Below are 26,716 nucleotides of genomic sequence, written 5' to 3'. Positions count from 1 at the left end.
TCCACTGCTCAACCACGTCATCCGTGCCGACCAACAAACTCGGTCCATGCGGCCCCCGCCACTCCGGGGTATCATTCCCGTACTCGAATCGCACGCAGCTAGGTGGTGAGGAGTATTGACGCCCTGTGAGAGGCGAGGGGGACCTGGAGTCCAGTTTGAAGAGAGAAGAGCTGGACTTTGCAGTCTTGGGAGGCTAAACCGAGGCCTATGTTAGCATCGAACGAGCTAAAAATCGGGATATTCCGATGTTCAAGGGAAACGTACGACTGGCCAGAAGACCTAGCTCGGTGCTCAGGTCGAAGGTTGGAAACGGAAGTGAGGAGAAATCGGGGAAAGTGAGGTAGGGCTTCGAGGAGTCATGATATTTAAGTGCCGTTGGCGCGAAGCGGAGGTCGTACATTCGTAGCTGAGATGGATGTCAGTGAACACCCGAGGGCCGTGTCGCGCAGGAAAGAAAACAAGGGCAGACAGCGTCACGTACCGAGGTAGGTCCTGCTGCCACGAGCCGGTATTCGTCCATCTGCTTCATTTCCATCACGGCATCGTTGTGCTGGAGACGTGTGGCACTGCCACCACTGCGAAGATCGTGGAGGAAGATTTTGGAGTTCTTCTGTCCCGCCGCAATCACGTCAGGCGACATCCATTCTACGGCGTGCACGCTCTGGGTGCGCTGGGAGCGTCGTCTATTGCCCGTGGAAACTGTATTGCCCTTGAATGGCTTCTTCGATAGGCACCAATGGCTACTAGTACCCTCCAGGGTGTGGAGGCCTTCTGAAGTTCCTATGGCGAAATGGGCGGTTGATCCTGTGGGCTGCGCCGCGGAGCACCAGAACGACATTGGGTAGTGGGGCCTGATCCGAATCGGATGCGAGACTGGAAGACTTTGGGTAAGCGCGGTGTCTGAGGATAGAGATACATGTGGCATCGTACATGTTGGCCAGCGGTAGTTGCCACCTTCGTCGGGTTCTGGGAGAAGATGAGCCGAAAGGAAGCAGTCGCCTTGCGGGCCTTCGTTCATGGTTGCACTGGAGCTGTTAGCAGTGAGTCTATCGAAGAGCTTTGCATCGAGACGTACAGGAGGTATCCTGAGTGACTCAGAGACATTGATCCTAACTAGAAAGGGTGTTAAATGTGCATTCAGTGGGACGAAGTGCTGGGGCGAATGTGCTCACCCAGTACGGCTCTCTGAATAACACCCGTTCCATAGTGTGATCGTAGCTCCACTGTGACTCGTCAATGTCAGGGAAACAGACCCTACTCTCTGGTTAGTAGTAGTCGACATTCGACAGCGACAAGCCCATCAACTTACGATACAGACGATTCATATCCGCGAGCCGAGCCTTGTCATGCATGTTAGCCACGTATCGGGATCATAAAAGCCAATGAAACTCACCGGCTATCAATGTCCCAGAACGTGGGTTGCGCAAGACATGTCGGATGCTGTACGAATTAGGCCATGGCTCGAAACGGTGGAGTTCCCCACGGTGCAGTTGGCTGGCCTGAATGCGAGCTTGCTGTTCTTGCCTGGCACGAGAGGATACAATGACTCCAATCTCTCTTTGCAGGTTCACCAAAGGGTGCTTCAACGATGCAGCTTTTCGGATCGTCTCTTTATTCTCACGTTGTCTGAATCGTGTCTTGTTTTCACGTTTCTGCGATTTATTAGCAAACGAAAAAGTACGCAGATCCCTCTTACGTACCGTCAACTCAGACCGCTTTCGCTTCACGGCTTGCTGTGAGTATTGTGCATTAGGAGGTGCAGCATGGTTGGCTTGAATTTTGAAGTACTTCTTCTTCTCCGGGTCTGTGACAGTCAGTATAAGTGGACACAGGAGTTAGTGTGTAGCGGGGTACTTGGCCACTGCGTGTATATGGCAGTAGTCCAAAGGCTCGCAAGTACAATATAGCTTGTGTGTGTGTGACTGGCACGCAGCAGCACGCGCCTTTACGTACTGACCTCGCATACCTCCGCAGAAGGGAAGAAACACATGAAAACAGACATACCATAATAGAACCCTGGGATTTCAGGAGCCATGGTTGCTGATGACACGCGATGCTGGAGATGCAAAGAATAGGGTGAATGCACAAAGTGGGAAATACTCCTATGTTCACGGTATTGAGATGGTCATGGGACTTCCACTTTTCGAGTGTCTAGCACAAACGAACAACCATAGTGGATTTGACCTCCAACAAGGACAAAGACAAACATAAACAATAACAATAACAATAACACGTCTATTTAGATTATCATATGAGATGAGGGAGATAATGAATTACGCAGTTATCGCAGACATTGAATCTGCTCAGGTGAAAGGCGCGGGAGTGACGTGGGATTATGTAATATGTCAGATTAACCTTGGGATGCCTCAGGCCACCATTTTGATATACCTGCCCTAAAAAGAACTACATCTCAACACCAAAGCATCTTCTGTTCTGGTTTTTGATAGGGAATTGGGGAGATTTTATTCCAATTTTACCCGAGCATATGTATGGAGACTACCCCCAAGTAAATCCAGTTCTTGATTTTCCAGATTCAATGTTGATGTTGTGCTGAATCAATTCAATGTTGAGGATATCCATGATCGTGCTTTCCAATTGCACCAGATACATACTTAGAAGCGAATAGTCCATACATGGGGAATGCACTCGGTACCGTTACAAATATCAACTGCGATAAAGCAGTCTGTGCTAAAGCCAAAAGAAACATTGTAGGATTTCAGATATAGGAAATGTGACTGACGCGAATCCTCCATGCATTCAACGTGCCAATGTAATGTCCACGGGTTGTGGATTGGCTTATCGGAGCCTTCAACCTTGGAAGGCACCGATAAGCCACCTGAGAAATCCCCTGTAAAGGAAACGATAACCCACTATCGATAGCCCTTCCATCTGTGCAATTGCATGATCCTCTGCAACTAACACCGCGTTGAGATGCAGGCAACGCAAGTTATCCAGAACCTGCATCCTTCAACACCGTAGCCTGGGAGCTCATCCCAGGCTCCGCTAGGCTGGTGCATCTTTTCCGACCGTATAATTGGCCGGTATAATGAGTCCCCATTGCTGTAGATTTGATGGAGTCTCCATGCTTGGAAAAAAGAGCCAGTTATTCACAGTAATGGGTCATTTTGTATATGCCGATAGATGACAGTGCATACCGAACAAAGCGAAGGCAGGCGTAGGCAGGCGTCTGTAATGAAAAGTGTTCTCGAGGTAGCTGGCGCCTAGTGGTCGTCGTTGGGGTTGTCGTCATTGGTCGTTGGGTTGTCGTCGTTCGTCGTTCGTCGTTCGTCGTCGGGTCGTTCCTTCATAAATACCTCGATCCTCGGCGTTTCCGACTCTTCTCCTCGCAACCCTCACAACGCCTTCGCAGGCTCATTCCCCATCACCTTCTGTCTTCACATCTGCTGAAGCCAGAGCATAAACCATTTCTTTTCATGTAAGTATATTCCCGGGCTGTTGTTCTTTTGTCTTTTGAGCGCCGGATGTGTCGTTCCGAGAGGCAGCGACCTCTCAGCGTGCCTTCCTGTTCATGTTTCATCCCATTTTGTTGTGTCGATCGATGATGTATCAGCTCACACTTCTTGCATGAAAGTGTGCATTGCATATGTGCCTTTTTGTTTGACAGTTTGCTGATTTCTTTCAGCGTTACCGCCGTTTCTCCATCATGGCCAGACCAAAGTCTGACGTGATGGATCAGCGGAACGCGCCGCTCAGGAGTCATCCGCCAGACAGGCCTCTGACTCAAGGTGTTACTGACAAGGAAGATGACCGCGCCTCTATTATTCCGCCATGTGGAAGCCTGTTTGAAAGCATGCCACAGGGCCGTTCCCAGGAACAGAACCAGAAACAGGACCAATCTGTCGGTCTTTTCAAGCGACGAGGCCATTCTGAGCTGCCTCCCATCCAGACCAGTAGCCTGGCAGGAGTTATCCCAAACTCCTCGGCTGGCGGTCTGGATCACTCGAACTCGGATATTAGCGCAGCCCAGTCTTTCCTGACCAAGCGTCTCAACAAATCTCCTCTCCTCTCGAACAAATTTTCCATCCTGGGAGAGGAAGAGCAAGACGATGGTCAAGTGCAGCACGATGATTCCCAAGAATCCAAGGATGAGGAGGAGTATCACAAGTTCCGTGCCAGCCTGAACAATAGCCTGGAGGATGATTCTCCCATTGAACTGGAAGACCGTGAACGACGCGACAGCTTGGTAGCCGAACAGCAAGATCAAATTAAACTGTTCCGTTCCAGTTTGCTTGCTGGTGTCAAGGCCCAAAATGATCGACGCGGCCGTGTCAGACGGACTCCGCCCACCATTGACGACGATCCTCAAATTGGTCCCAACGTGGCTTCCGAATCGGAATCGCACGCTTCCACTATCGTCGAGAACAAAGACAGCGTCGTCCCTATTCAAGACAGCGCCGTCCCTGTTCAGGACAATGGCGAATCTTCCTCTTCTCTCCCGGAGACATTGAACCCCGACAACTCTTTCAATGAAGAGAGCGAAGAATATCTGGATCGCCTCATTACTGAACTGGAGGTCGAAGATGGAAACGAACCTGACGTGGACGAAATCACTATCCGTGCCGAGGAAACTCCCCAATACCCTCCTACTCTGCTGGAGACTAATGTCGACGAGGGCCTCAAGGATGACGAGGTGGTCATTCGGCGCAAGAAGTATGGCTGGAATCGCCTGAAGGAACATAAACGGAACCACTTCATGAAGTTTCTTTCCTTTCTGATGGGCCCGGTCCAGTGGGTTATGGAGGTGAGCAAGACTGTTCCTCATTGATCATAATAGCGTGGTTAGAAAATGCAAGTACTCACGATTCTTTTTTCTCAATTCCAGATTGCCGTGATCATAGCCGCCTTCTTGCAGGATTGGATAGATTTCGCAATCATGATTGCCCTGCTCATAGTGAATGCCGTGGTTGCATTTGCCCAGGAATACCAGGCGGACAACATTGTCGACAGTCTCAAGAAAACTCTTGCCATGAGAGCTCGCGTGGTTCGCAACGGCGACATCGTGGACATAGGTACTGAAGAGGTCGTGCTCGGTGATATCGTTCACGTGAAAGATGTGAGTTTACGGCCATTTGAAAAAAAAAAAGGGAAAGAAGATTTCGATGCTAATATTCCGTTCAGGGCACAATCGTTGCGGCAGATGGCAGACTGATATGCGATGACGACGCCTGCATTCAGGTTGATCAGTCTGGGATCACGGGAGAATCGCTCGCCGTAGATAAACACAACGGGGATGCTATCTTTGCCTCCTCGACAGTCAAACGTGGGGCTGCGTTCATGGTTGCGACTGCGACTGGTGATCATACCTTTGTCGGAAATGCAGCCATCCTGGTGGGCAAGGCTGGCAATACCAAAGGCCACTTCACTCAGGTCCTGGGCAAAATTTCCAATGTGCTTCTGATTCTGGTCCTTTTCAATCTCCTGGCTGTCTGGATCAGCAGTTATTTCCGCTCAAGTCCAGCTGTCCAGATACTTGAGTTCTCGCTCGCAATCACCGTCATTGGAGTCCCCGTCGGTCTTCCCGTGGTTGTCACGACAACAATGGCTGTTGGTGCGTCTTACCTCGCCAAACATCAGGCCATTGTGAAAAATCTCGGAGCTATTGAGTCGTTGGCTGGGGTGGAGATTCTCTGTTCAGACAAAACGGGAACACTCACCCGTAACAGACTGACATTGGGGGATCCATACATAACCCCTGGAATAAACGCAGAAGAGCTCATGCTGACTGCGTGTCTTGCGGCTACTCGAAAGAAGGGCGGGCTCGATCCTATTGACAAAGTGTTCCTCAAAGGTCTTCGCCACTTCCCGTGGGTCAGATCTCGGATCGCCTCGTACAAGACACTTGATTTCTCGCCGTTCGATCCAGTGTCAAAGAAGGTAGTCGCCTATGTGCAGGCTCTGGATGGTGAGAAGGTCTATTGTATGAAGGGTGCTCCTATGACCATCCTGAGAACAGTGGAGAAGGAGACGACACTCTGCGAGCCGTTTATCAAGGAATACGAGGCAAAGGTCAATGAGTTTGCTAGCCGAGGATTCCGTGCGATCGGTGTTGCTCGCAAGCATCAGGGACGACCATGGGAGATTCTGGGAATCGTGCCATGCTTGGATCCCCCACGCCATGACACTGCTAAGACAGTTGCCGAGGCCCAAGGTCTGGGACTCTCTATCAAGATGCTCACGGGGGATGCAGTGGCCATTGCACGCGAAACGGCACGCAGACTCGGTCTGGGAACCAACATCTACAACGCTGAACGCCTTGGTGTCACTGGCGCCGGCTCCATGTCCGGTTCGGAAGTGAATGACTTTGTTGAGGGCGCTGACGGCTTCGCAGAAGTCTTCCCCCAGCACAAGTACAATGTGGTTGACATACTCCAGCAACGCGGCTATCTGGTGGCAATGACCGGTGATGGTGTGAATGACGCACCTTCCTTGAAGAAGGCGGACACGGGAATCGCGGTGGAGGGCGCATCCGATGCGGCCCGTTCTGCTTCTGACATTGTCTTCTTGGAACCTGGTTTGTCTGCAATGATTGAGGCGATCAAGATCGCTCGCCGGATTTTCCACCGCATGTACTCATACGTGGCGTTCCGGATCGCCCTGTCCCTTCACCTGGAGCTCTTCCTCGGCCTCTGGATGGTGATCAAGAATGAGACTCTCGACCTACGCCTGGTTGTTCTTCTCGCTATCTTTGCCGACATTGCGACCTTGGCCATTGCATATGACAAGGCGACTTACTCTCAGTCCCCTGTCAAATGGAATACGCCCAGACTCTGGGGGGAATCAACCATTCTAGGGTTCATTCTTGCAGGCGGTACCTGGCTGACGTTGGGCACCATGCTGCTGCAAGGCGAGGACGGAGGTGTGATCGAAGGCGGGGGTTCACGAGACGAGGTCCTGTTCCTGGAGATTGCTCTGACCCAGAGCTGGTTGATTCTGATAACTCGCATGGATGGATCTGAACCGATATTGCAACGGGCCAACTTCCCATCTTGGGCCCTTTTCTTCGCCGTGCTTTCTGTCGATCTTGCCGCAACATTCATGGCCAAATTCGGTGTCTTCGGTCAAGCCACGTCCTGGGTAACCGTTGCCCGGGTATGGGTTCTTTCCTTTGGGGTGGCATTTATGAACCTCCTGGCTTACCACGGGATGCATAACTCGGAAAGGTTCAACAACATTATGCATGGTAAAGGCCCTCGGAAGGACAGAGAGCGCTCGCGGGAAGACTTCGGTAAGTTAGCAGAAACTCAATTCTTCCTCACGTCTTTGGTACGGGTAACTAACCGGTCATAGGTCTGAATATGCAGCGAATGGCCACACAGCATGAGCGGAGTTAGTGGTTTGAAACCATCTCGTACTGCAATTAATGATGATGAAAGATGATGAACTGATGATGATCAATGGGGATGCCTCTGATGGGTACATTTCAATGATTTTATCATGTCGAGGAGGAAATGGAAAGCGGATGAAGTCTTGTTTCTCATGAGGCGACCACTTGGTCCTGCCTGTCTCGTTCTATTATTATCGGACGCTGAACTGTGATTAACAGACCTTAATTTTTACCAGATTATCTTCAATCCTCTCCTGCTATTGTATATCCTTTGCTAAAAGCCTTTGGATACAGTATCAATTTCGAACTGGTTATTGTGGTATCCCAATACCTCGACCTAAAAAGACTTGACAATCGCGTATCCGTCGCGGCCTTATTAGGCAACGCGGGTCGCGAAAAGAGGCGCGTATAATTACGCGAATCAGTTATCGCGTCAATAGACGCGTGGATCGGACGAGAAAATTGACACGAGTATGCCAGGCAACGACGACCGCCTACATTTGCAAAACTTGAATCAAAATGCAGTCGGCCTTCTTTGCAAGCTGCTTTCATGAGAATGTAACTCAATTTCTACTTCGCACATGGAAGACCTATGGCTTTATAACCGGCATGCAGTCTCGCCAAACTACGCCCGTTTACCTCCATGTACATACCGCATGTTCCCATAAATGGATGCGCAGGCTGAACCTCCACTGCCCTAGAAGCCTGGAGTGCACTGACTATGCGTGGACTAAGTGTCTGAACGCTCGAAGGTTCCAGTATTGCAACTTTCCCAGAACATTCAAACCTTGCCCTAAAGGACCTTGCCAAGGTGAAGACACCATCTCTGTTCAGTATGTCAGCTTGCAAGCTAGCTGTGGTTACTGATATTCAGATGGAATTCTATGAGCTCTGCGAGCCAACCCCTGAGATATACGTACGCGACTTACACCATGAAGAACTTGTTAACTATTAGCAGTGACTATTTGTTGAGAAAGATACCACAACCAATTCGCTTTACTGTCTGTTACCGCGAAGGCCTACTCACATTTCCAAGTGGACGGTTTAGTTCTAAATAGTGATGGGAATGGTCCAGAATCGTGGCCGTTTGGTCTTGGCTACTAAAATGTACTGTCCCTTGCCGTCCACATCGGAGTTAGGGCTATAAGAGTCTCCCTGTAGCTAAAAGGATCCGTCCATATGAATACACCTTCAAGATCTACACTGTATAAGCCTACAAATACCTCGCTCTTTAACTCACTCTTCAACCTGAACTAGTACATGAGTATGTCCTAAATACTCCACACATACAAAGGCACTAACCTGCCTTCTCAGCAGCATTAACAAGCGGGACCCCCGATTCCACAGTGTGCCAGCCACAGTTGCCCTCCCCCTCCGTAATCCGCCCGCTCTGGCGTTGGGATTGAAAATCATTTCTGGAGTCCACTCCCCCAACATAGCTATCCTTGGCTTCTTCGTCAGCCTCCCTTTCGAAGCGCTTTTGTCGGCAGTACATCCGCCAGAAGACAAGAGTGCCGTGTATCTGGGCTGCGGAGAAAGCCAGATGCAGAAGCGGCGTGACAACCTTGAAGGCAAGACGCCACCGGTCCCATGTACTTCCAAACAGCCACATTGTCACAACCGTCTCGGTGACTGTCCCCAACGCGGTTGTGAAACAGGAGAAGAGGAAGATCCTGCTGAGGAGGTGGTGCCGGTTGGGGAAGATGCGGTAGAGAATTATAGCGACGTGAGGGAACAACTCGAACACGGTGTCAAATGCACCTAAATCCCGAGTATTATTGTATTAGTATTTCTGATCTTTCTCTTAGTCGCTAAACCAGAGCCTCATAAACTTACCCCAGACAGTGCAGAGGACAAACTCGATGTACGCATCAGATTCGCGTAACGGGCGCAGACTAATTGCTATGGCCGCTTGGCCAATGAAAATGGTCCCAATGTGGTGCATCACGGCCACGGGTGACAACTTCACCCGGTAGATCAGCTCGAAAATGTATATTCCAATCAACATCTGGGCCACAATAATCAGGATGTCTCCCAGTGTCACCATCGAGCCTTTGACGAAGGGCGTGTTGAATGACGGCCCTTTGCAGAAAGCGACACTGACAAATGGGTATGCGGCAACAATCAGAATGATTAACTTGGTGACACCGGCAATGTGATGATTCACGAAGCCACGGCGGTTTAGCTCGCTCATATTCGTGTAGATCGAGCCATATAGACGGCGGATGAGAAACCCTTCCAGGACGTAGAATCGAGCAATGAAGAATATAACCAGCACAATGGAAATGATCAAGGCTGAAAATGGGGCCAAATCGGAGATAGGACCGAGTTCCTTCATGCCCAGAGGTATTGGATGAGGGTGTCGTGTGAGGAGCTCCATCGCTGGCTTAACAAGTGAATGAATTTGAAATGAAGTGACAGGAAGTGATAAAGACGAATGATGGTGCTTAAAAACGTAAAGAATGAAAGGTGAAGCTCGCAATACGCGTTATTATTCAAAGCACGCGCCAGGCTGTCAACTGTGGTCGGAAAGGTTGTGGAAGATAATTGGGGAAGGAGTTGTAGCGAGGCTCCGGGGGTAGGGCAACAGCCTTAGGGGCCCCGTCTCAGATAGTAGACCCCCCGCAAAACCCATAAAAACTGCACCGCCTACGCTAAACCGCCACGAGCTATAAGTCTACCTAGGAAGTAACTTAACGTTTCACTAACTCTATGGTAGACTCAGCCCCACGAATATATGAAGTTACACCAGGTTCACTTGGATCTGCCTTAATTCTTCTCTTGTCTTACAGCGAAATAAACTCCATACATTAATGAAATCGGAGGGACTAAATGGAAAAACCAGGATTCAGATTTTCTGTCTTAAACAAGCAGATTGACAACGAGACTCAAAACGCAAAATGAACGGGAAAAGAAGGGAACATTAAGCCTGGAGCCAAGCTTTGCATGACCGGCCGCAAAAGCTTAAGTAGTGGGGACCGCATATAATAATATGCACGCTGATTGGCTGTGGGGTTCTCCTTTTAGGACCATTTCCCTAACTGGTATCAGTTACTATGCCCCCGTCCAGCCCTGTCTAGGCAACAGAGTAAAGAACAGGGTTGCCTGTTTAACCGAGCATATATAATACTACTACATTTATAGAGTAGGTATGTGTGGTTGTGGATGGACAGGGGAAATTAGGTTGCCTGGAATTTTTCAAACTTTGGAGAGTTTCCGGGGGGGAAGTCAATTGATAATCAAAGTCCAAAATAACCTAGGTATTAACCGGTTCCCAACTACTAATATTCTACGTAAATTTACTTCTTGTATAGATAAATCTCTTATCCTTCTAGCTACACGCAACACCACTTGGGCTGCGGGGGTGGATATCTATGAAAATCTAATAAAAATGTCCTGAAAAGAAGCCCTCAGAAGACAATATACTAACCAAAATTATTGAGACACGGGCAACTATTCTTGCATAATATTCTCTTATTCTAAAGAACAACCCATATCTCAGATTCACAATCCTGAAGAGTATCGACAATACTACCTCTGAATCTACCATTTCCCCATCTCAGTACTGCCCAAAGGTGACGTAGGAGACTTATAGAACCTTCTTCCATAGTCGTCTTCCATGCCCAATGCAAACCATATGGAAGTCTTCTTCGCTCGGTCTTCGGAAATTAAGCCAGAGTTCGTGAATCGAGCTTCTTTGTCAAATAAAGAGATAGTACTCCGGTGAGATACTCTCTTTGTCAAAAGTGGTAAAGAAGTGAGAGATGCACTCCGTCAAAGGGATATATGCAAATCTAAAGTGAGATATACTACCTAGCAAATAGATAGTATTCTCAAAGAAAAGTGAGAGATATAACCTTCAAAGATGTTCTTAAAGTGAACTGAGAGATAAGTGAGAGAAATAGTCTTTCTATTCTCAACACTTACAACAAGCCTCCACTACGGGGAGATGCTCGTCCAGGAAGATATAGGCTGACCACAGCGCTATTCTTGATGGTCGTCGATAAAAGAGGGGGAAAACGAGGGCCTCATAACCTATTGAGGGCTACGATACTGGAGATCTAGTGGATACTAGCCTAGGAATATCAGGCTGAAGAGAGGTGATAATGAATCTATGGAAAGCAGGCTGTATATGAAGCCTGTACTAACAAAGAAATGGCAAACTAGCAAAGGCTCAGTCTGCACAAAGAAACAAAGACATGCTATGTATGTCAACAATGTGCGACTGTACGAGGAGGTACAGGCAGAGGACAGGCCTATTGCTGAGATCTGCAAATCGGGGAAAGATTATTTTAGCAATACAATGGATTTCACAGTGGCACGGAATCTCACAGTGGCTTCAAGTTGAGGGTTTCGCTATAGGCCCCATTTGAATCCTTTCCAAAATGCGAAGATGTTCATTGTAGATCCAAAACTATGGACATGGGTCTCGAAAGCCAAAGCAGCAAGATCATGATTGAAAATCATTTAATTTAGCAGACATCTATGGATATTTTCAACATTCTAAGTAGCTCTCTAGATGTGAGAATACGAAAGTGATTGAGCACAGATCAACTATCGTGGTAACCATGATAGTCTGTCCCAAGCTTCCAATTGATCAAATGAGAAATATATTAGCACAAGGTTCTATTTATAAAATCACTAGGGTATCATTTTGAACATGTAGAACGAAGGATGAGATTCACGTCACCCGCGACCATTTCTAGTCTGTATAATACAGTGAGGTTAGCAGCTACTCGATTGTGGTGATTATAACATAGAGAAAGACAATCTTACCTGCCTAAGAGCCACTCTCCTCTCCGAAGCTCGCCTCTTCCACCCTTTCATCCCGATAGTTATGAAAATAACCCCATTCCAAAACCCACGCAGAGACCCCAATGTACTCACAGCTAGCAGAAGCGAGTGTGTTCCATGCTTATGATGCACGAATTCCGAGATACGGTTAATGGTAGGTGCGATCCACGTTGCTAACATCGCAAGAAAGAAAAGCGATGGCATGATCACGTATTGTCTCAGCGAGACACGTCTCTGTTGCGGAGATTGATAAGTCGTCGGGGCTTTTCTGGGTGGAGATAGACGCTGTATGGTATCTTGTTCTGTATTTTGTTCCGTGGTATCGCTTGTTATAGTAGATTCTGGGGTGAAAGCTGGTTTTCTCCTGGAATTCGCTTGGACGGTCGTGAGACTGCTGGCGGAATTGCCAGAAGTCAGAGCGATATGGTCGTCATCGCTTAGTTTGAACTCGTCGCGAACTCGAGTTATCTCGACACCGATGAGACAATATAGTATAAGGACGATGACTATTATCAGCCTGTTGTGTAACTATTAGAAGAGTAGTTGAGCAGGCGAATAGAGTATACGTACCATACGGGTGCGTAGTAGAAGATTATTCGGAGGACCATCCAATTGCGAGCTATTGAGCACCATATCTATAGGAGATCAGTTAGCCTATAGACATCAGTTTCAAGTCAAGAATACTCACAGTCTCGTCACCATATATAGGACCTTTCTCACGACCTCGGATGAAAAGGAAGACAAAGGCAGGGATGAACGAGAGAGTAGAAATACCACCGATATATCTGAGTTCGAGCTTGCGTAAAGATTGAGTATCAAAATGATGGAAGACAACCAGGTATGTATCCAAAGCCATTGCGAATGTCCAGAGCACGTCAGCGACTGGGAACCTATTTTTTTTACCTTGTCAGCGTTACATTGCGGACAACATTGTCTTGACAATGTCCAATACCAATAACATACATTTGAAGAGCAAAGCCTTGGAATTGACATAACGATGAAGTATCTCCAGCTGCAGGTCCACTAGTGGATATCATGGTAGCGACGGAGTCGAAGAGATTATAGAAGGAGTTGAAGAATATTATACGATGAATAGGACTCCGGAAGTGCCGAGAAAGAGAAAAGGCGCCGATTATTGTGAATGACCCTAGAATAGAGAGAACTGAAGAGACTCGCCCTGCAATGGCGATCCCCTTGAGCTCCTCAGGAGAGTGATACATAGCTCAGACCATAACGAGATAGATGCAAGAATTGCCAACTCCCATCTATTTGAGTAAATTAGGACAAAAGATAGAATTCGCGATATCACGTTGTGTCGATGAGTATTCTTTGGCCCGAATGACGTGATTTTGCATATTAAAGACTTGCAGCCAGGCTCCCAGTGAATCGATGAATTTATATTCGGTGTCAAAGGATTAGGAGTCATATTACAAAATCTATATAGCGAAATCACGCTATTCCAGGGGCTATTAGTCCTAAATAGGCTCATCACTCTTGGTAATGACGATGAAATTGTATGTCGAGAACAATGTGATAGCTCAGATCAGCCAATCATGGTTGATTATACAAGGATCAAGCAATGTTGCGCCATATAAACGAGCCAATGGTCTAAAATGTGCCTGAATTTAATCAGACGCTCTTACCGCGAGTCTAGATGTCTACCTTGAGTGCTCCGTAGTTCGCAGTAGTTCGCACAATAAACACATAGAGCCCTAAGAATATATTCGCTCAGATCATCAAATCTTATTTTAGCTGATATCGGCAGAGGCTGTGCCACTGTTATCGTACATATATTGAACTATAAACCAGAATTATATCGGCTGATGCCGAAATGTGTGACTGTTTCCCCTTTTCGTCGGATCGGGGACCCGCGGAGATCCCGAACGCTTTTCGATCGAACTCATCTCATTAACCGTTCCATACCCACAATTTCTACTGCAATGTTCACCGAATATAGAGTGACCGTCGTGAATTCAGTCTTCTGTGCTCTAGATATTCTAGTGGATTCTATGGCTCCATCTATTGATTTTCTGTTCTCTACTGCGCACTTTAGTGAGGGATTTATTATGCACGACCAATCAAAGTTGCATTAAAGTGATTGATAAATTAGATTATGTACGATTTCGAGTCCACAATATTGAAACGATATGGAATGAACTTAGAGGGCGGCGCCGACCAAGAGGAGAGCACCAGAGGCGATCATGGCGTTGAATCCGGGGACCAGGGAGCCGGCGCCGTTGGGCTGGGACTCGGACTCAGACTCAGAGTCAGACTCAGAGTCGGAGTCAGAGTCGGGAGGAGCCTGTACAGTTGACAATTAGTATTTGTGGCTCCCTTATAATGATTGAAAGAAACTAGTGATGCGAGAGCAACGTACCCTTCTTGGAGCTAGAGCTGGAGCTGGAGCTGGAGCTAGAGCTGCCTTCGCACTGGCCTTCGAGGCTCTGGAAACGCTCCATGAAGCCCTTGAGCGTGCTAGCAGCCTCGGCGAGCTCGTTGGTTTCGCACTTGTCTTGGATACAAGTGCTCAGCTTGGTGGACTCGTCCCGGTACTCGGAAGCGGAACCGCTGATATCACAGATGCAAGTAACGTCAGCGGAATCGGCGCTACCGCACTTGTCTTCGAGACCGGAGCTGCTGTAGAAGGTGTCAAGACAGGTCTTGATGCAGGAGGGCACGTCGCCGACGACATCGTTCCAGGTCTTGAGGTCGGCGGCGACGGCGGCGGAGGCCAGAGACAGGATAGCGAGGGAGGAGAAACGCATGATGATGCAGGAGGGGGTATATATGAATAATAGTATTAAAGTGTGGCCGTGGAGGCTGTGGTATAAAGTCTTGTAGGGAGAGAAAATAAAGGAGCGAGTGGTTACAGAACTCGATGTCCTTGCGGCTTGGAGGCAGACTATATAGGGGCTCGCCTGGCTCACCTCGTTCCCATTCCCACTCAATAGGGGCTCTGCTTCAGCAATGAAACAAGTCGATTCCACATCCTCCACACATTACCTACAAAATAAGTGCCAAAGTCCATGGTAACCAATAAGCTGTTGTGATCGTCAAAAAACACGAGACGGGGATCGTATATACGGGACGTGGTGAGCTTGGCGCAAGGTTTTATAGTTTTAATACGAGAAGTGCACGGATGCAGATTAAGATGGTTTAAGATGATTTAAGATGATTTAAGATGATCTTAGAGCCCCGTTAGCCCAGAAATAGATTTAATGGCCGTAGATCTTGTGCCAAGGGCTAAAGGAAGCTCGTTGTTGCGATTCGTTTCCCACGACCCTGCCGATCGCAATTTTCCGCTCCGCTCGGCCTCGTACAGAGCCTCCAGTAGCATTTTTTTTCCCGATACGAGCTCGTGGAGATCTTTGTACATATGCAGTAAACGGATGTGCGTTGTCGATACCTCAGTTTTCTTTCGTTTGAAGTCGGAAAAAGGCATGGGACTTTGAAACTGCGTTATCATGACACCTTCGCCAGTTCGGCAAAAGTAGGAAAAAAATCCCAAGAGGAAAGTATGCAGAACCCACGGTTCTCAGCCATGCTGGCATGGACTGTCGAGGCAATGCCGAATTACTCCGTAAAACCGCTTGTCTATGTACCTACTATACTGCAGTCTTGGAGTGACTTAGCAAACTCGGATATGAACTTGTAAGTTATGCTTGATTTCCAGTTACCGACAGTACCAAGGTAGCCGGTCGACTTAGTTGATGACTTGTCACTTAACAAGTCAATATGGTCAAATACAGGTTGAAGAAAGAATAGCTAAGGAGGTCCATACCCCATAGAAGCCAACGAGGTGTAATAAACAAGGAAACAACGACAACGTTGTCAAAACTATGGCGAGAGTCGATTTAAGAGTGGATCGTGAATGGTATAAGCTCGGTACAGGCGTTCAATCGAGCGGAGTATTTCACAAGGGATCAAGGACCGAAGCAGTGTAGTCCACATCTATAAATGGTATACGGAGTAATTAAGATGGAGCCACTCGCACCACAAACAGAGTCTTGGTTTTCTCCCTCTCCTAGACAGGGAGCAACATCCTACTTATCACTCTGTATTCCGTACGGTGGAGGTCTTGTTTGAGTTCGGGCTGGCGTAATTTTGCAATTTCTTCGTCGTTGGTGCAGGGGGTTTAGGATGGCCCCGGGGTGCAGTTGACTAAGATGTTAAGAGAAAGTTTGGAGTAGGCAAGCAAAGATGCCAATAATGGGAGTTGACTCCGTATTGAAATAGGGAAATGTACGGAGTAAGGCGAGAAAGAGTTTGATGAACACGACTGGTTGTTGTCCCCGGCTTTTAACCGAGTTGGCGAGGAACGGATTGAGTAAAAGCGGCAAGACCCGAGCACTAAAAAGGAAGGAGCAAGTGGAAGGAATCCGGTACGATGTACTCCGTCTGTTTCGTAGCTACACCAAAAGATATCAAAATATTTAACTCGATTATGGATTATTGTAAACTACAGAGAGAGACAAGACACCAAAATCCCTGGTTCCGGGCCAATACCGTTGGGCAAGGAGTCGGTTCCATGAGATACCAATGTGCAACATAAGGAAAGGAAATGAAAGAAAACGATATACACAGCGCTGGACAAACGGGTGGGAACGTCGATGCAGAGGCCACTTATAGATTGGTCATCACGCCCAGGGCTTCCATAAAGGAATGAGACATAGGCGCAAAAGGAAAGAGTATGTAGGAGATATGTGCAGTGAGAAAGGGAAGGTGTCATAATCAAGTCTTCGAAGTTAGGTGGTCCGCAGCCTGGTCTTTAGTTAGCATCATGCAAAACACGCAAAACCAAACGCGAAAGAAAACCTACCTTGTCAAGGTTGTAGTCGTACTTCTCCAAGGCATCCAAGGACTCATCACGTGTGAAGCCCATGCCCGTCAACCGCTGCAGGATCAGGTCATCTTCGCCAGAGTCGTTGTTCAGAGCCCATCCGGGCTCTTTGGATTTCGCTCCGTTCGAGTCTTCGCCGATGTCCGGTTTGGTGTTGTCAAGAGGCGCAAAGAGCGCGTCCCATTCATGCGCAGCCGGCTTGGATTCTCCCTCCTTGGGTGATCCGACGGGCGGAGCGGCGGATGCATGGACGTTGTTGTCGAAAGCGAAGAACTGAGAGGAGCTGGATTGGTCAACATCGGCTCCGGAGACAGCCTGCTGCTTCTGGGATGGGGTGTCGAAAGAGAAATCAAAGTCGGTCGTGTTTTTGGCTTCCTGGCTCTGTGGCTCATCATCCTCATCGTCATCTGCTTCGACTGCGGGTGCAAGGTTCATTCCCGCAAAGGCTGCCTCAAAGTCCGGTCCTCCCACCTTCGCTCCACCGGACGGGATAGCAGCATCAGAAATAGAGTCTCGTTGGGTCTCATTGCTTACGACTGGCGCACCAGTGGTGTGCTCCACTGAATGAGGCGCGTCCGGTGCCACGGTGGGATCGGCGCGGTCGGGCAAAAGACCATTAAATTGAGGGGGAAGATGAACGTTATCTTCTTTGGGAGCCTCATACTCTGGAGGGCTCTGGAGTGACCCAGGAGATGGGGGTTTGTTTGAGGTTCCCGGGACAGGGAAAGCAGCCAGTTGAGCAGCGTCGATGGAATCCTGCTGAGTCTCCTTTTTGGCGTTTGGCGCGGGAGGCGTGAAATTGTCATCGAATCCCAGGGGACCCTCGTCGTCAGAGCTCTCATCTTCATCATCATGGTGTAACTCTTGGATAGGCGGGAATTCGGATGGGCGGGCTAATGCAGCTCCATTTGTCTGCTCAGCTCCAGTTACATGCTTCATAGAAGCAAACGCCTCCTCGAAGTCGTTACCTTGCTGGGATTCTGACCGTTTGTGTGCCTTGCTGCCAAACAGCTCATCAAAGCTTAGGTCCTTATTGGCTTCGACCTGGCTATCATTGGCGATAGAGGATGTTGCCGGTTCGGGCTGCTGAGCAGTTGTGGCTGGGACCTCAGGGAACTTAGCCGAGGTGTCTTGGCCTTCCTCCTCAAACGGAGATCGTGCGGGGGTACCTTCAAGAGTTGATGGTGCTGCACGGCTGTAGTCGCTAGATTCTGCCACTGATTGAGGTCCATAGTCACTGGTAGCCGCCTGAGAAGGCGTGCCGAATCCAGAGGTTTCAGGGCCGCCGAATCGACTAGCGGGAGGCGAAACCATAGTAGACGAAGTCACGGACTGGTTATCGTTGAACTGCAGGAAGTTCGGGGTGAGCTGTCGGGACTGGCTCGCAGGTGGGGGCTCAGAGAAAGGCCCCGCAGGAATGCGCCAGGCAAAGAGCCAGGTGGAGGTGAGACCGACGGGGTTGTAACAGCAGAAGTACCAGGAGATGTTACCGCGACTTGTGGTGACTCGGAGCGGAACGAAGTGGGTGGTGGCCCGGCAGCAGGGGAAGCTGCGAATGACTGTCCGAAGAGGCTGTCAAATGCCCTTTGCTGATCATTTGAGACATCGGGGGACCGTGCCTGTTCACTCGAGCTACCCGTTCGACGGAAGAACGGATTTGTGTTTTGGCTTGCCGTTGAGGCAGCAGGGCTTACAACCTCGGGCACGCTGGGGGCCGGTGTCGCAGACTCCTCGGAGTACTGTGGGGTCTGACTAGCCAGACCGTCAATTTCATCCTGGAGCTTGTCCCGTTCGCCTTCGACGGTAGCTAATTGCTTTTTGTTAATGGCAACAAGACCCTTCTGTTGGCGCGCACTAGATCGCGCCTTCTCGAGTGCTGGCTTAAGCTGAGCAACTTCGGCATTGGCCTGGCGGATCTTCTCCTTCAGGCTGGCATTCTCCTGCTCATCGGTAGCCAAGGCTGTCGAAACTTGCGTGTATTGGTTTTGCAGATCTTGGCGGCTGCCGTCGAGCAATGCATATTGCTGCTGCAGTTTGTGCGTCTCTGCCTTGGATGACTTAAGGCGCTCCTCAAGTGCCTTGAAATTGGTGACCTCTTGCTCGTACATTGAACGTGCTTGGGCAAGACGGGCCTCAAAGTCACGCTTCTGCTGCGAAGTTTGTGAAATGTCTTGTTCAGCAGAGGTCCTCTTCTCCTGCACAGTGTGCATTTCCTTGGCCAGAGAGCCAATTTGGTTGGACAAGTTCGCGAGCTCAGTGGTCTCATTGGTCAACTTGCTAGATTCTTCGGGATCATTGTCACCAAGAAGATCATCCGACGGAGGCGGTGGGGAGCGAACTGCTGCCGGGGTTCCGGCTGATGCACCAGTGATCTGTGGCTGCAAGCTCTGGCCAAATGTTGAAGTCGGAACAAAAGGCTTGAAGGTGTGCGATGCCGTCTGAGGGGATGCCCTAGAGGAAGGCGAGCCTGGAGTTTGGAAAGCACTATTGGAGCCTCCGGTAGACTGAGGCATCTGAGGCTGGGCGAATGGCGGCGCGGGCGAATCGAGGCCGAACAAATCATCGGCAGCTGTCCTCACTGCGGGTGCGGGTGCCGGGGGAGGTGCGGGGGCTGCCATTGGTGCAGGCGCTTGGCCGCGCATGCTGGGCGGGATGAGTGCGGGCGGGACCACCTGTGGCAGCGGCTCCTTGCCGCTACGCTGCATTCTCACCAAGTACATAGCGACAGCAAATTCATCCCGGCTTAGCTGGCCATCGGCGTCGATATCAGCAAGGTCCCAGATTTGAGCAAGCGTTTCTTCAGGAAGCTGGGCCTTCATGAAGAAAGTGACAGCTTGGTCTCCAGTAATGAGTCCTAACTTAGCTGTATCAACAGTCTCAAATATGCTATCGAACTGGGCCTTCTCTTGTGGTGTAATCAACCAATCTCCCCCCGGTGGCCTGGGCGGAAAGAGAGCCTACAAAAGGCGAGCGATTGGCTTGGTTCATAGGGCTTGCGGTTCGCTGGGGGCCAGTAAATTGCTGAGGAATGGCCGGGATGGGGGGCACATCGGGTCTCGACCCAAAAGACGCACGTGCGGCCGATCCCCGTCGAGCTGCCGCATCGTACAGACCAGGTGGAAGGGTCGCTGGAATTCCGCGCAGGGCGCCCGATTTATATGATGTCAGGAGATGCATGGCAATGGTAAACTCGGTGGCATCCAAGGCACCTCGCTGCTTGGTGTCAGACAAAAACCAGATACGACCCAGAACCTCATTTGGGAGGCGGGCGCGTTCAAAGATCTGTTTTGCGGTTTCACCTATAGATCAAACGGTAAACGTGTTAGATGCGGTGGCAGTTTCCCGGCAGTAAAGAGCTACGTACCTGAGATCATCCCATTTTTGATGTCCGACTTCTCGAACAGCGAGACGAATTTGCTGGCGTCATCCGGCTGAAGTGGAGGAACACGAATAGGGCCACCCGGTCCAGGTGGAGGGCTTTTGGTTCCCGATTCCGGGACGCTTGCCGTTGTATCCACCACAATTCCGTCAAAACGAGGCAGCGGGCCAGCTATGAAGAAGATGCGGGATCAGCATGAGTTTCATTTCTCTAGAAGAAACATCACTCACATTGCAGAGCCAGCTCATCGGAGGGTGCACGGCCAGCTTGGGCATGTCCAATTAATCGCAGAACAATACCGAAGCCAGACGGGGTCAGGAGACCCCTGTTCTCTTTATCCGCAATTTGCCATATCTACACCACCAATGATTAGCCATGGCTCCCATTGTTACGATCCAACACCCATGATATCCACATACCAGGCCGAGAGTATCGGGGGATAGGTGAGTCTTCTCAAAGAATGGAACGGCGATTTCGCCAGTGATGACGCCGAGGTTGGTGGTATCAGCAGCCTGGAAAAGCTGGAAGAAAACGCGCTTTTCCTCAGGAGTGAGGTTAAGGTTCGGGTGTCGTTGTGCTGGAAGATTGCGATCCGTCAGCTCCGCTGTGTTGCGCATAGACAATGCGGGTGTATGAAGGGGAGGGGGTGGTGATGACGGAGGTCGGCGGGCCTTCTCCTTAAGTGCGCCGAAGCTCTCCTGTGGTTCATTTTGGGTCTGACAAGGTGTATCAAGTATTACTCACTGGTATCAGCCATTGCTGCGTCCTAGGAGGAGCTTAACTCCCCGCCTTCCAATGAGTTCACAATGTTGGGGGCCTTGAGGGACAAGTTGGAGACACGGGATGCTGTCAGCTTAGTCTGAATATGCGACAAGCATGGGCGAGCGCAGTATTTGACAGTGACAGCGAGGACACGAGATATGATAGATCTCGAGCTCCAAAGAGGAAAATAAAGATCAAGAGGAATGGTGATAGAAAGTGGCTGGAGTCGATGTCGTAGGGAAGGTTCCTGGGGTTCTCAAGGCGGTCAGTCGGTCTAGCGCCCATTCCAACATGTTGTCTCGCCCTAAAAGGGGGGAGGATATTAAATACATACAAAGAACAATTGAAAGGTGTTTATAAGGCTTGAAATTTACCAATTGATAGGGCTGTTCTTATTGCAGTTGATCTAATGAAATTGGTTGTTATTGGGATGCTTTCCGAATCTCGTCAACATCAGAGCCGGAACTATAGACATTGCATGAACAAAATCACCATTAGCGGCTCTTGACACGGCTATTAAAAATATCTAAACTCTCAGGGCATGTGTCTTCAGGGTCTCTTTGAATGTACCTAGGTAGGATATATCCAGTACCAACATGATCTTCTGAGAAATACAATATCTGGCTTTTGTTAGCACCAGAATATATATATGTTCAACTACGAACTCGCCTTTTCTCTTGCAGCATCCTGTGAGGTTTGACTGTCTTATCCTAAAACCACGATCAAAGCCCTACGAGAGCTCAATCATGGTTACCTGCTTGGCCTTTACTTGGCTGCCTGGCCCTCCACGCCTTGGATATGTTGTAGGCCCAAGGAACTCGAGCAATAGCTATTCCGCAGTGTTTTCTCGGGCTTATGGTTCATTATATCTGAAGTAAATCATTCAGAGCCTATGAACTCGAAAAGGACACCAAGAAGTATGGGCGACGACAGTATCACTGCCCCTGACGCAGATATGCAGACACCCGGGAGACAATTTACCACCGAACAATATAACCGGACTAGATTATTATACTTACCCCATATTGGTACGCCCCGAACCCAGAAAAGTGCTCAATGCAATACATAACGATACACTTCCTCTCGTCTCGGGATTCGCACCTAGGTGTATGCTGCATGATGTTGCTCAACCCTACTGCCCAAGACGTTTCTACAGCCTCTGACCAGAGGACACACATCGAGAGCCAACCCAGTTACTTACCACGTGCACACTTTACGAGACCCAAGGAAAGAACTTCAGAGAGTAATAACAATGGCATACGTATGTAGAAACCCGAAAGTGGATGGAATGAGGGGAAATTTCATCGCTGCTTCAGGGATATTAAAGATATATCGAACAACAAAGCCAGAAAATCATTGGCAGCAAAACTTATGTTCCCTTCTATTTGCAAGAAGCCCGATAGACGCTCGAAGACCGAACCTCTAGACTCACGTTGGTCCCCAAGCCAACCCGTAGAAGTGAAACAACCAAGAGTCCCAAAGACCGGTCACAAGACATGGCTAATCTAGTACTCGGGCTCCAGCTCCTCATCACCCTCGATGGAGTCGGAGGCGACCTCCTCGTAATCGCGCTCCAGAGCAGCGAGATCCTCACGAGCCTCAGAGAACTCACCCTCCTCCATACCCTCACCAACGTACCAGTGAACGAAGGCACGCTTGGAGTACATGAGATCGAACTTGTGGTCGAGAGCGGACCAGGCCTCGGCGATGGCGGTGGTGTTGGACAGCATGCAGCTATATTATAATATTAGTATTAAAGTTGCAACTAGGTCCAAAGACCCGAAAGAATCAGAATGAAAACTTACACAGCACGGCTGAGGTTGGCGAGGTCGCCGTTGGGGACCTGCTGGGGAGGCTGGTAGCAGATACCGAGCTTGAAGCCAGTAGGGCACCAGTCGACGAACTGGATGGTGCGCTTGGTCTTGAGAGTGGCGACAGCACCGTGGGCGTCCTTGGGGACAACATCACCGCGGTAGAGCAGACAGGTGGCCATGTACTTGCCGTTGCGGGGGTCACACTTGACCATCTGGTTGTTGGGCTCGAAGCAGTTGGAGGTGATCTCGGTGACAGAGTGAGCCTCGTGGGCGGCCTTGTCGGCGGAGATGATGGGAGAGTAGGCGACCAGAGGGAAGTGGATACGCGGGTAGGGCACCAAGTTGGTCTGGAACTCGTTGAGGTCGACGTTGAGGGAACCGTCGAAACGCAGGGAAGCGGTGATGGAGGAGACAACCTGAGCGATCAGGCGGTTCAGGTTCTCATAGCTGGGACGCTCAATGCCGAGGTTGCGGCGGCAAATGTCGTAGATAGCCTCGTTGTCGACCATGAAGGAGCAGTCGGAGTGCTCCAGGGTGGTGTGAGTAGTGAGGATGGAGTTGTATGGCTCAACAACGGCGGTAGCGTTCTGAGGAGCAGGGTAGACACAGAACTCCAGCTTGGACTTCTTGCCGTAGTCGACGGACAGACGCTCCATCAGGAGAGCACCGAAACCGGAACCGGTACCACCACCGAAGGAGTGGAAGACCAAGAAACCTTGGAGACCAGCACAAGCATCGGCAACACGACGCACACGGTCGAGGACCTCATCGATCATCTCCTTACCCACGGTGTAGTGACCACGGGCGTAGTTGTTGGAAGCATCCTCCTTACCGGTGATCATCTGTTCAGGGTGGAAGAGCGAACGGTAGGTACCGGTACGGACCTCGTCGACGACATTGGGCTCGAGATCGGCGTAGATAGTACGGGGAACGTACTTGCCCTGGCCTGTGAAGTGGGGGAGAAAGAATGTTAGGAAGCCATGCTTTGGAATTTGCACATCAAGGCGGGGGAACATTGAAAAAAAAAATTAGCTTTTTCATACCAGTCTCAGAGAAGAAAGTGCTGAATCCGTGGTCGGGGTCGGCCTTCTTGCGCTCCTCAGTGAGGTATCCGTCGGGCTATTATGGATGTTAGTCGCGGGTGTTTACCTTCCGGCAAGAAAATAGGGGGTACGGGTGCCCGAGTCAAGATTGGGCGTCACCACGAGTTTGATTGGAGAATCTCAACATACCTGAATACCGTGCTCCAGACAGTACAGCTAGAAAAAAGATGCTGTCAGTTTACCGAAGACTTGTCCCTCAATTGGGGTGTGGATAGTTACCTCCCAGCAGGAGTTGGCGATCTGGCAACCGGCCTGGCCGACTATAGGAAACGATCATGTCAGCGCGTTCATTGAAGAAAATATATCAATTCTGACGAGCAGAATAGATGGACGATGTTGACATACCGTTCAAACTGATAATCTCTCTCATTGTGATCGAGTCGATGTTTTTTCAGGCTAAAAAATCAGGAGGGGGGGAAATGAAACCCAAACAACAAACGCGGCGGTCTGAAACTCTCAGTTAGGTTCACGGAAATGCACGATGGAAGGGGGCGGGGGATAGCCTTACCTGAAGAATGGAGGAATGGACGAGAAGATGGAAGGGAAAACAAAGTCGACCAGAAATGTTGTGGAGGAGGAGCCGTCTGTGCTGTACAGGGGGGAACTTCGTTGTTGATCCGTTCGTTGGGTCGCGTCGGGCCATCTGATTGGCTCCTTCCCGGTGAGGAGCAGCGGTTACTGACCGCCTCGTAGTGGTCTCGTGATTCCACGTGATGGCATCATTAGTACCTGGTAATATAGGAGTATTAAGAACATATTTCAAGCTGAAAATGGCTTGGAAAATTCGAATTTCCAAAAAATTATCAAGTTTGTCGAGTGTCGAGGTCAATTCCTTGAAGGTGTGTGGTGTGACAGCGGTGTTGGAGCTATCATCAATACTCGGTCAGGTCGGATCCACTCGGGGGGAACCACCTCGAACCACCATTCGGCCATATTATAGTCAAAGTACTAGATGTAAGACACACATCTCGGTATTGTATATACTTCTAGTATTGCATATTCAACATTTGAATGCTAATTGACTTCTAGTACTATTATTGTGAAAAGCTGCTCAAGTCTCGTCATGACTTGAGAATAAGACATCACTAAAACATCATCTCGTCCACCTAAAAAAGTCCCCCTATATTGCACGGCAGTACATCAAGACTCTCATCATGCATATCAAGCTCATTCCCACTCTGGGACTCATGCTCTCGCTTTTCACAGCAGTGGCGCAAGCAAACGTGGAAAAAACCATCTTCCTAGCACCAGCACCAGCAACCGTCCCTTCCGAGGAGCCAGACCTCGACGACCTAGGTCTGGAGCGTCTATCACCACAGAGGCACGTGGTGCGCACTCGCCTTAATGCCTCATTTCCAACGACCGAGGCCCCGGACGGCACGGACTCGTGGTTCTTCCTTGAAAACCTGAACCCGGGCCAGCGGTATGAAGTACGAGTGTGCTGGCTAGCCACAGTAAGACCATCTACCAATTCCTCTCCAATCCCCTCCCCCTTCTATCTCTATTTATTTATAAATATGTGTTATATCCATTGCCATACATAAATATAACTAACAAACCCCTAGCAACCGACAACATTCACTCTCAACACGTACCCGCTCTCAAAAACTATCGAAGACAAAAACCTCCTGTCTTCCCTGAGCATGTACACATCAGCCAGACTCGCAACACTAGACCCAAAACTCCAAGCAAATTCTATCCCGCGCCGTGGCAATCCACGCAGTAGCAAAGATCCGCTCGACCCGGCGCCAACCAGAGACTCGGTCCTGTTTCTACATGTGCACGCCGCAGCAGATTACTTCAGTACCGACCAGGCGTTGATGCAGAATGTCCCGCCCGTGGCGGTTGACTTGATTCTTGATCCATTTTTGTTTAATGTTTTCCCGCGCTCGTTGGTGCCGACTGCTGGGTGGATTGTACTTGTTGCTGTTCTTGCGCTGGTGATTGGTAGGTGGGCTGTGAAGGAGGTTGGAAGGGCTGTGGATGATGCTCGGAGACAGAGTGTTTTGGAGGAGATGAAGAAGAAGTGAGGTTGGTGTAGGTTTTGTGTGTTTTGTTGGAGATGTACGATTGAACTATGAGCTAAACAAAGAAAACTTATTGAAATATCCTTCTTCTTGCTCCGTGCGGATCTAACGTGGCCTTTTTGGCGACTAAGTGTATACCTCACACTCCTGAAAGGTTAGCTCGATGCTCGACGGTCTGCATCGATGTCGACGAAGGTTAGTGAATTGGATGATCCAACGAAGTCCAATAATGAGGGATGGATGGCACCAGCCATGAAGAGTGGAAAGTTGGGTTCGTTTAACTATCTGGCTCATACAGAAGTTCTATAACATGGACTTTTTCTACATAATCATTAGTTACAAATTCAAGATTGTGTAGCCAGCGTTGAACTATAGACGCGGAAAGGGTCAAATGACAGAAATTAAAAAAGCAAAATTCAGATAAGACAACAAGAACGATTAAATGCCGAAGCCGCAATATCGAGTACATAGGGGGTGTGCTGGGTACAGGATGAACGATGGCGATGGGGAATTCTTAACAAAAGCAAAGGCATGGGCAGTGAACAGAGGAAACGGGGATGAGTCAAAAGCAAAAAAGAATACCAAAGGCTAACGCCTCTTTCCTCTCTCTATGCGTCTCCCAGAATCTGATTGGCATGTATGCCAGTCTATT

At 49.3% G+C, this 26,716-nt stretch overlaps 8 protein-coding genes across 8 annotated transcripts; 2 read left to right on the top strand and 6 right to left on the bottom strand.

Moving 5' to 3' along the window:
* Positions 1-98: 98 nt before the first annotated feature.
* N7519_010137 (uncharacterized protein) lies at positions 99-2,035 on the bottom strand (the record flags this gene model as incomplete). The annotated part of the gene is made up of 9 exons (XM_057296910.1): positions 99-193; positions 265-406; positions 482-1,025; positions 1,076-1,113; positions 1,173-1,254; positions 1,310-1,340; positions 1,394-1,652; positions 1,701-1,804; positions 2,005-2,035. 9 exons carry the CDS (start codon positions 2,033-2,035, stop codon positions 99-101), a joined length of 1,326 nt encoding a protein of 441 aa, XP_057144792.1.
* Positions 2,036-3,664: 1,629 nt separating this feature from the next.
* N7519_010136 (plasma-membrane proton-efflux P-type ATPase) lies at positions 3,665-7,352 on the top strand (the record flags this gene model as incomplete). The annotated part of the gene is made up of 4 exons (XM_057296909.1): positions 3,665-4,762; positions 4,844-5,074; positions 5,140-7,246; positions 7,309-7,352. 4 exons carry the CDS (start codon positions 3,665-3,667, stop codon positions 7,350-7,352), a joined length of 3,480 nt encoding a protein of 1,159 aa, XP_057144791.1.
* A 1,290-nt stretch (positions 7,353-8,642) lies between these two features.
* N7519_010135 (uncharacterized protein) lies at positions 8,643-9,725 on the bottom strand (the record flags this gene model as incomplete). The annotated part of the gene is made up of 2 exons (XM_057296908.1): positions 8,643-9,106; positions 9,182-9,725. The coding sequence occupies 2 exons, from the start codon at positions 9,723-9,725 to the stop codon at positions 8,643-8,645; spliced, it is 1,008 nt and encodes a 335-aa protein (XP_057144790.1).
* Positions 9,726-12,026: 2,301 nt separating this feature from the next.
* Positions 12,027-13,359, bottom strand: gprI (putative cAMP receptor (Car4); the record flags this gene model as incomplete). Its single annotated transcript, XM_057296907.1, has 5 exons — positions 12,027-12,047; positions 12,122-12,656; positions 12,710-12,774; positions 12,828-13,029; positions 13,103-13,359. The coding sequence occupies 5 exons, from the start codon at positions 13,357-13,359 to the stop codon at positions 12,027-12,029; spliced, it is 1,080 nt and encodes a 359-aa protein (XP_057144789.1).
* Positions 13,360-14,297: 938 nt separating this feature from the next.
* On the bottom strand, positions 14,298-14,904 carry N7519_010133 (uncharacterized protein; the record flags this gene model as incomplete). Its single annotated transcript, XM_057296906.1, has 3 exons — positions 14,298-14,441; positions 14,517-14,520; positions 14,570-14,904. The coding sequence occupies 3 exons, from the start codon at positions 14,902-14,904 to the stop codon at positions 14,298-14,300; spliced, it is 483 nt and encodes a 160-aa protein (XP_057144788.1).
* Positions 14,905-16,870: 1,966 nt separating this feature from the next.
* N7519_010132 (EF hand domain protein) lies at positions 16,871-20,975 on the bottom strand (the record flags this gene model as incomplete). Its single annotated transcript, XM_057296905.1, has 7 exons — positions 16,871-16,900; positions 16,959-18,538; positions 18,616-19,879; positions 19,941-20,278; positions 20,344-20,529; positions 20,589-20,712; positions 20,778-20,975. 7 exons carry the CDS (start codon positions 20,973-20,975, stop codon positions 16,871-16,873), a joined length of 3,720 nt encoding a protein of 1,239 aa, XP_057144787.1.
* Positions 20,976-22,625: 1,650 nt separating this feature from the next.
* On the bottom strand, positions 22,626-24,407 carry N7519_010131 (tubulin alpha chain; the record flags this gene model as incomplete). The annotated part of the gene is made up of 6 exons (XM_057296904.1): positions 22,626-22,854; positions 22,926-23,880; positions 23,978-24,053; positions 24,167-24,193; positions 24,257-24,297; positions 24,383-24,407. The coding sequence occupies 6 exons, from the start codon at positions 24,405-24,407 to the stop codon at positions 22,626-22,628; spliced, it is 1,353 nt and encodes a 450-aa protein (XP_057144786.1).
* Positions 24,408-25,191: 784 nt separating this feature from the next.
* N7519_010130 (uncharacterized protein) lies at positions 25,192-26,067 on the top strand (the record flags this gene model as incomplete). The annotated part of the gene is made up of 2 exons (XM_057296903.1): positions 25,192-25,491; positions 25,603-26,067. 2 exons carry the CDS (start codon positions 25,192-25,194, stop codon positions 26,065-26,067), a joined length of 765 nt encoding a protein of 254 aa, XP_057144785.1.
* Positions 26,068-26,716: the final 649 nt, after the last annotated feature.

The sequence above is a fragment of the Penicillium mononematosum genome, assembly GCF_028829835.1.
Source record: "Penicillium mononematosum strain IBT 11891 chromosome Unknown utg000005l:1.0-9366267.0:1.0-9372171.0, whole genome shotgun sequence".
In the NCBI taxonomy this organism is placed as follows: Eukaryota; Fungi; Ascomycota; class Eurotiomycetes; order Eurotiales; family Aspergillaceae; genus Penicillium; species Penicillium mononematosum.
This window is presented reverse-complemented; position numbering and strand designations above follow the sequence as displayed.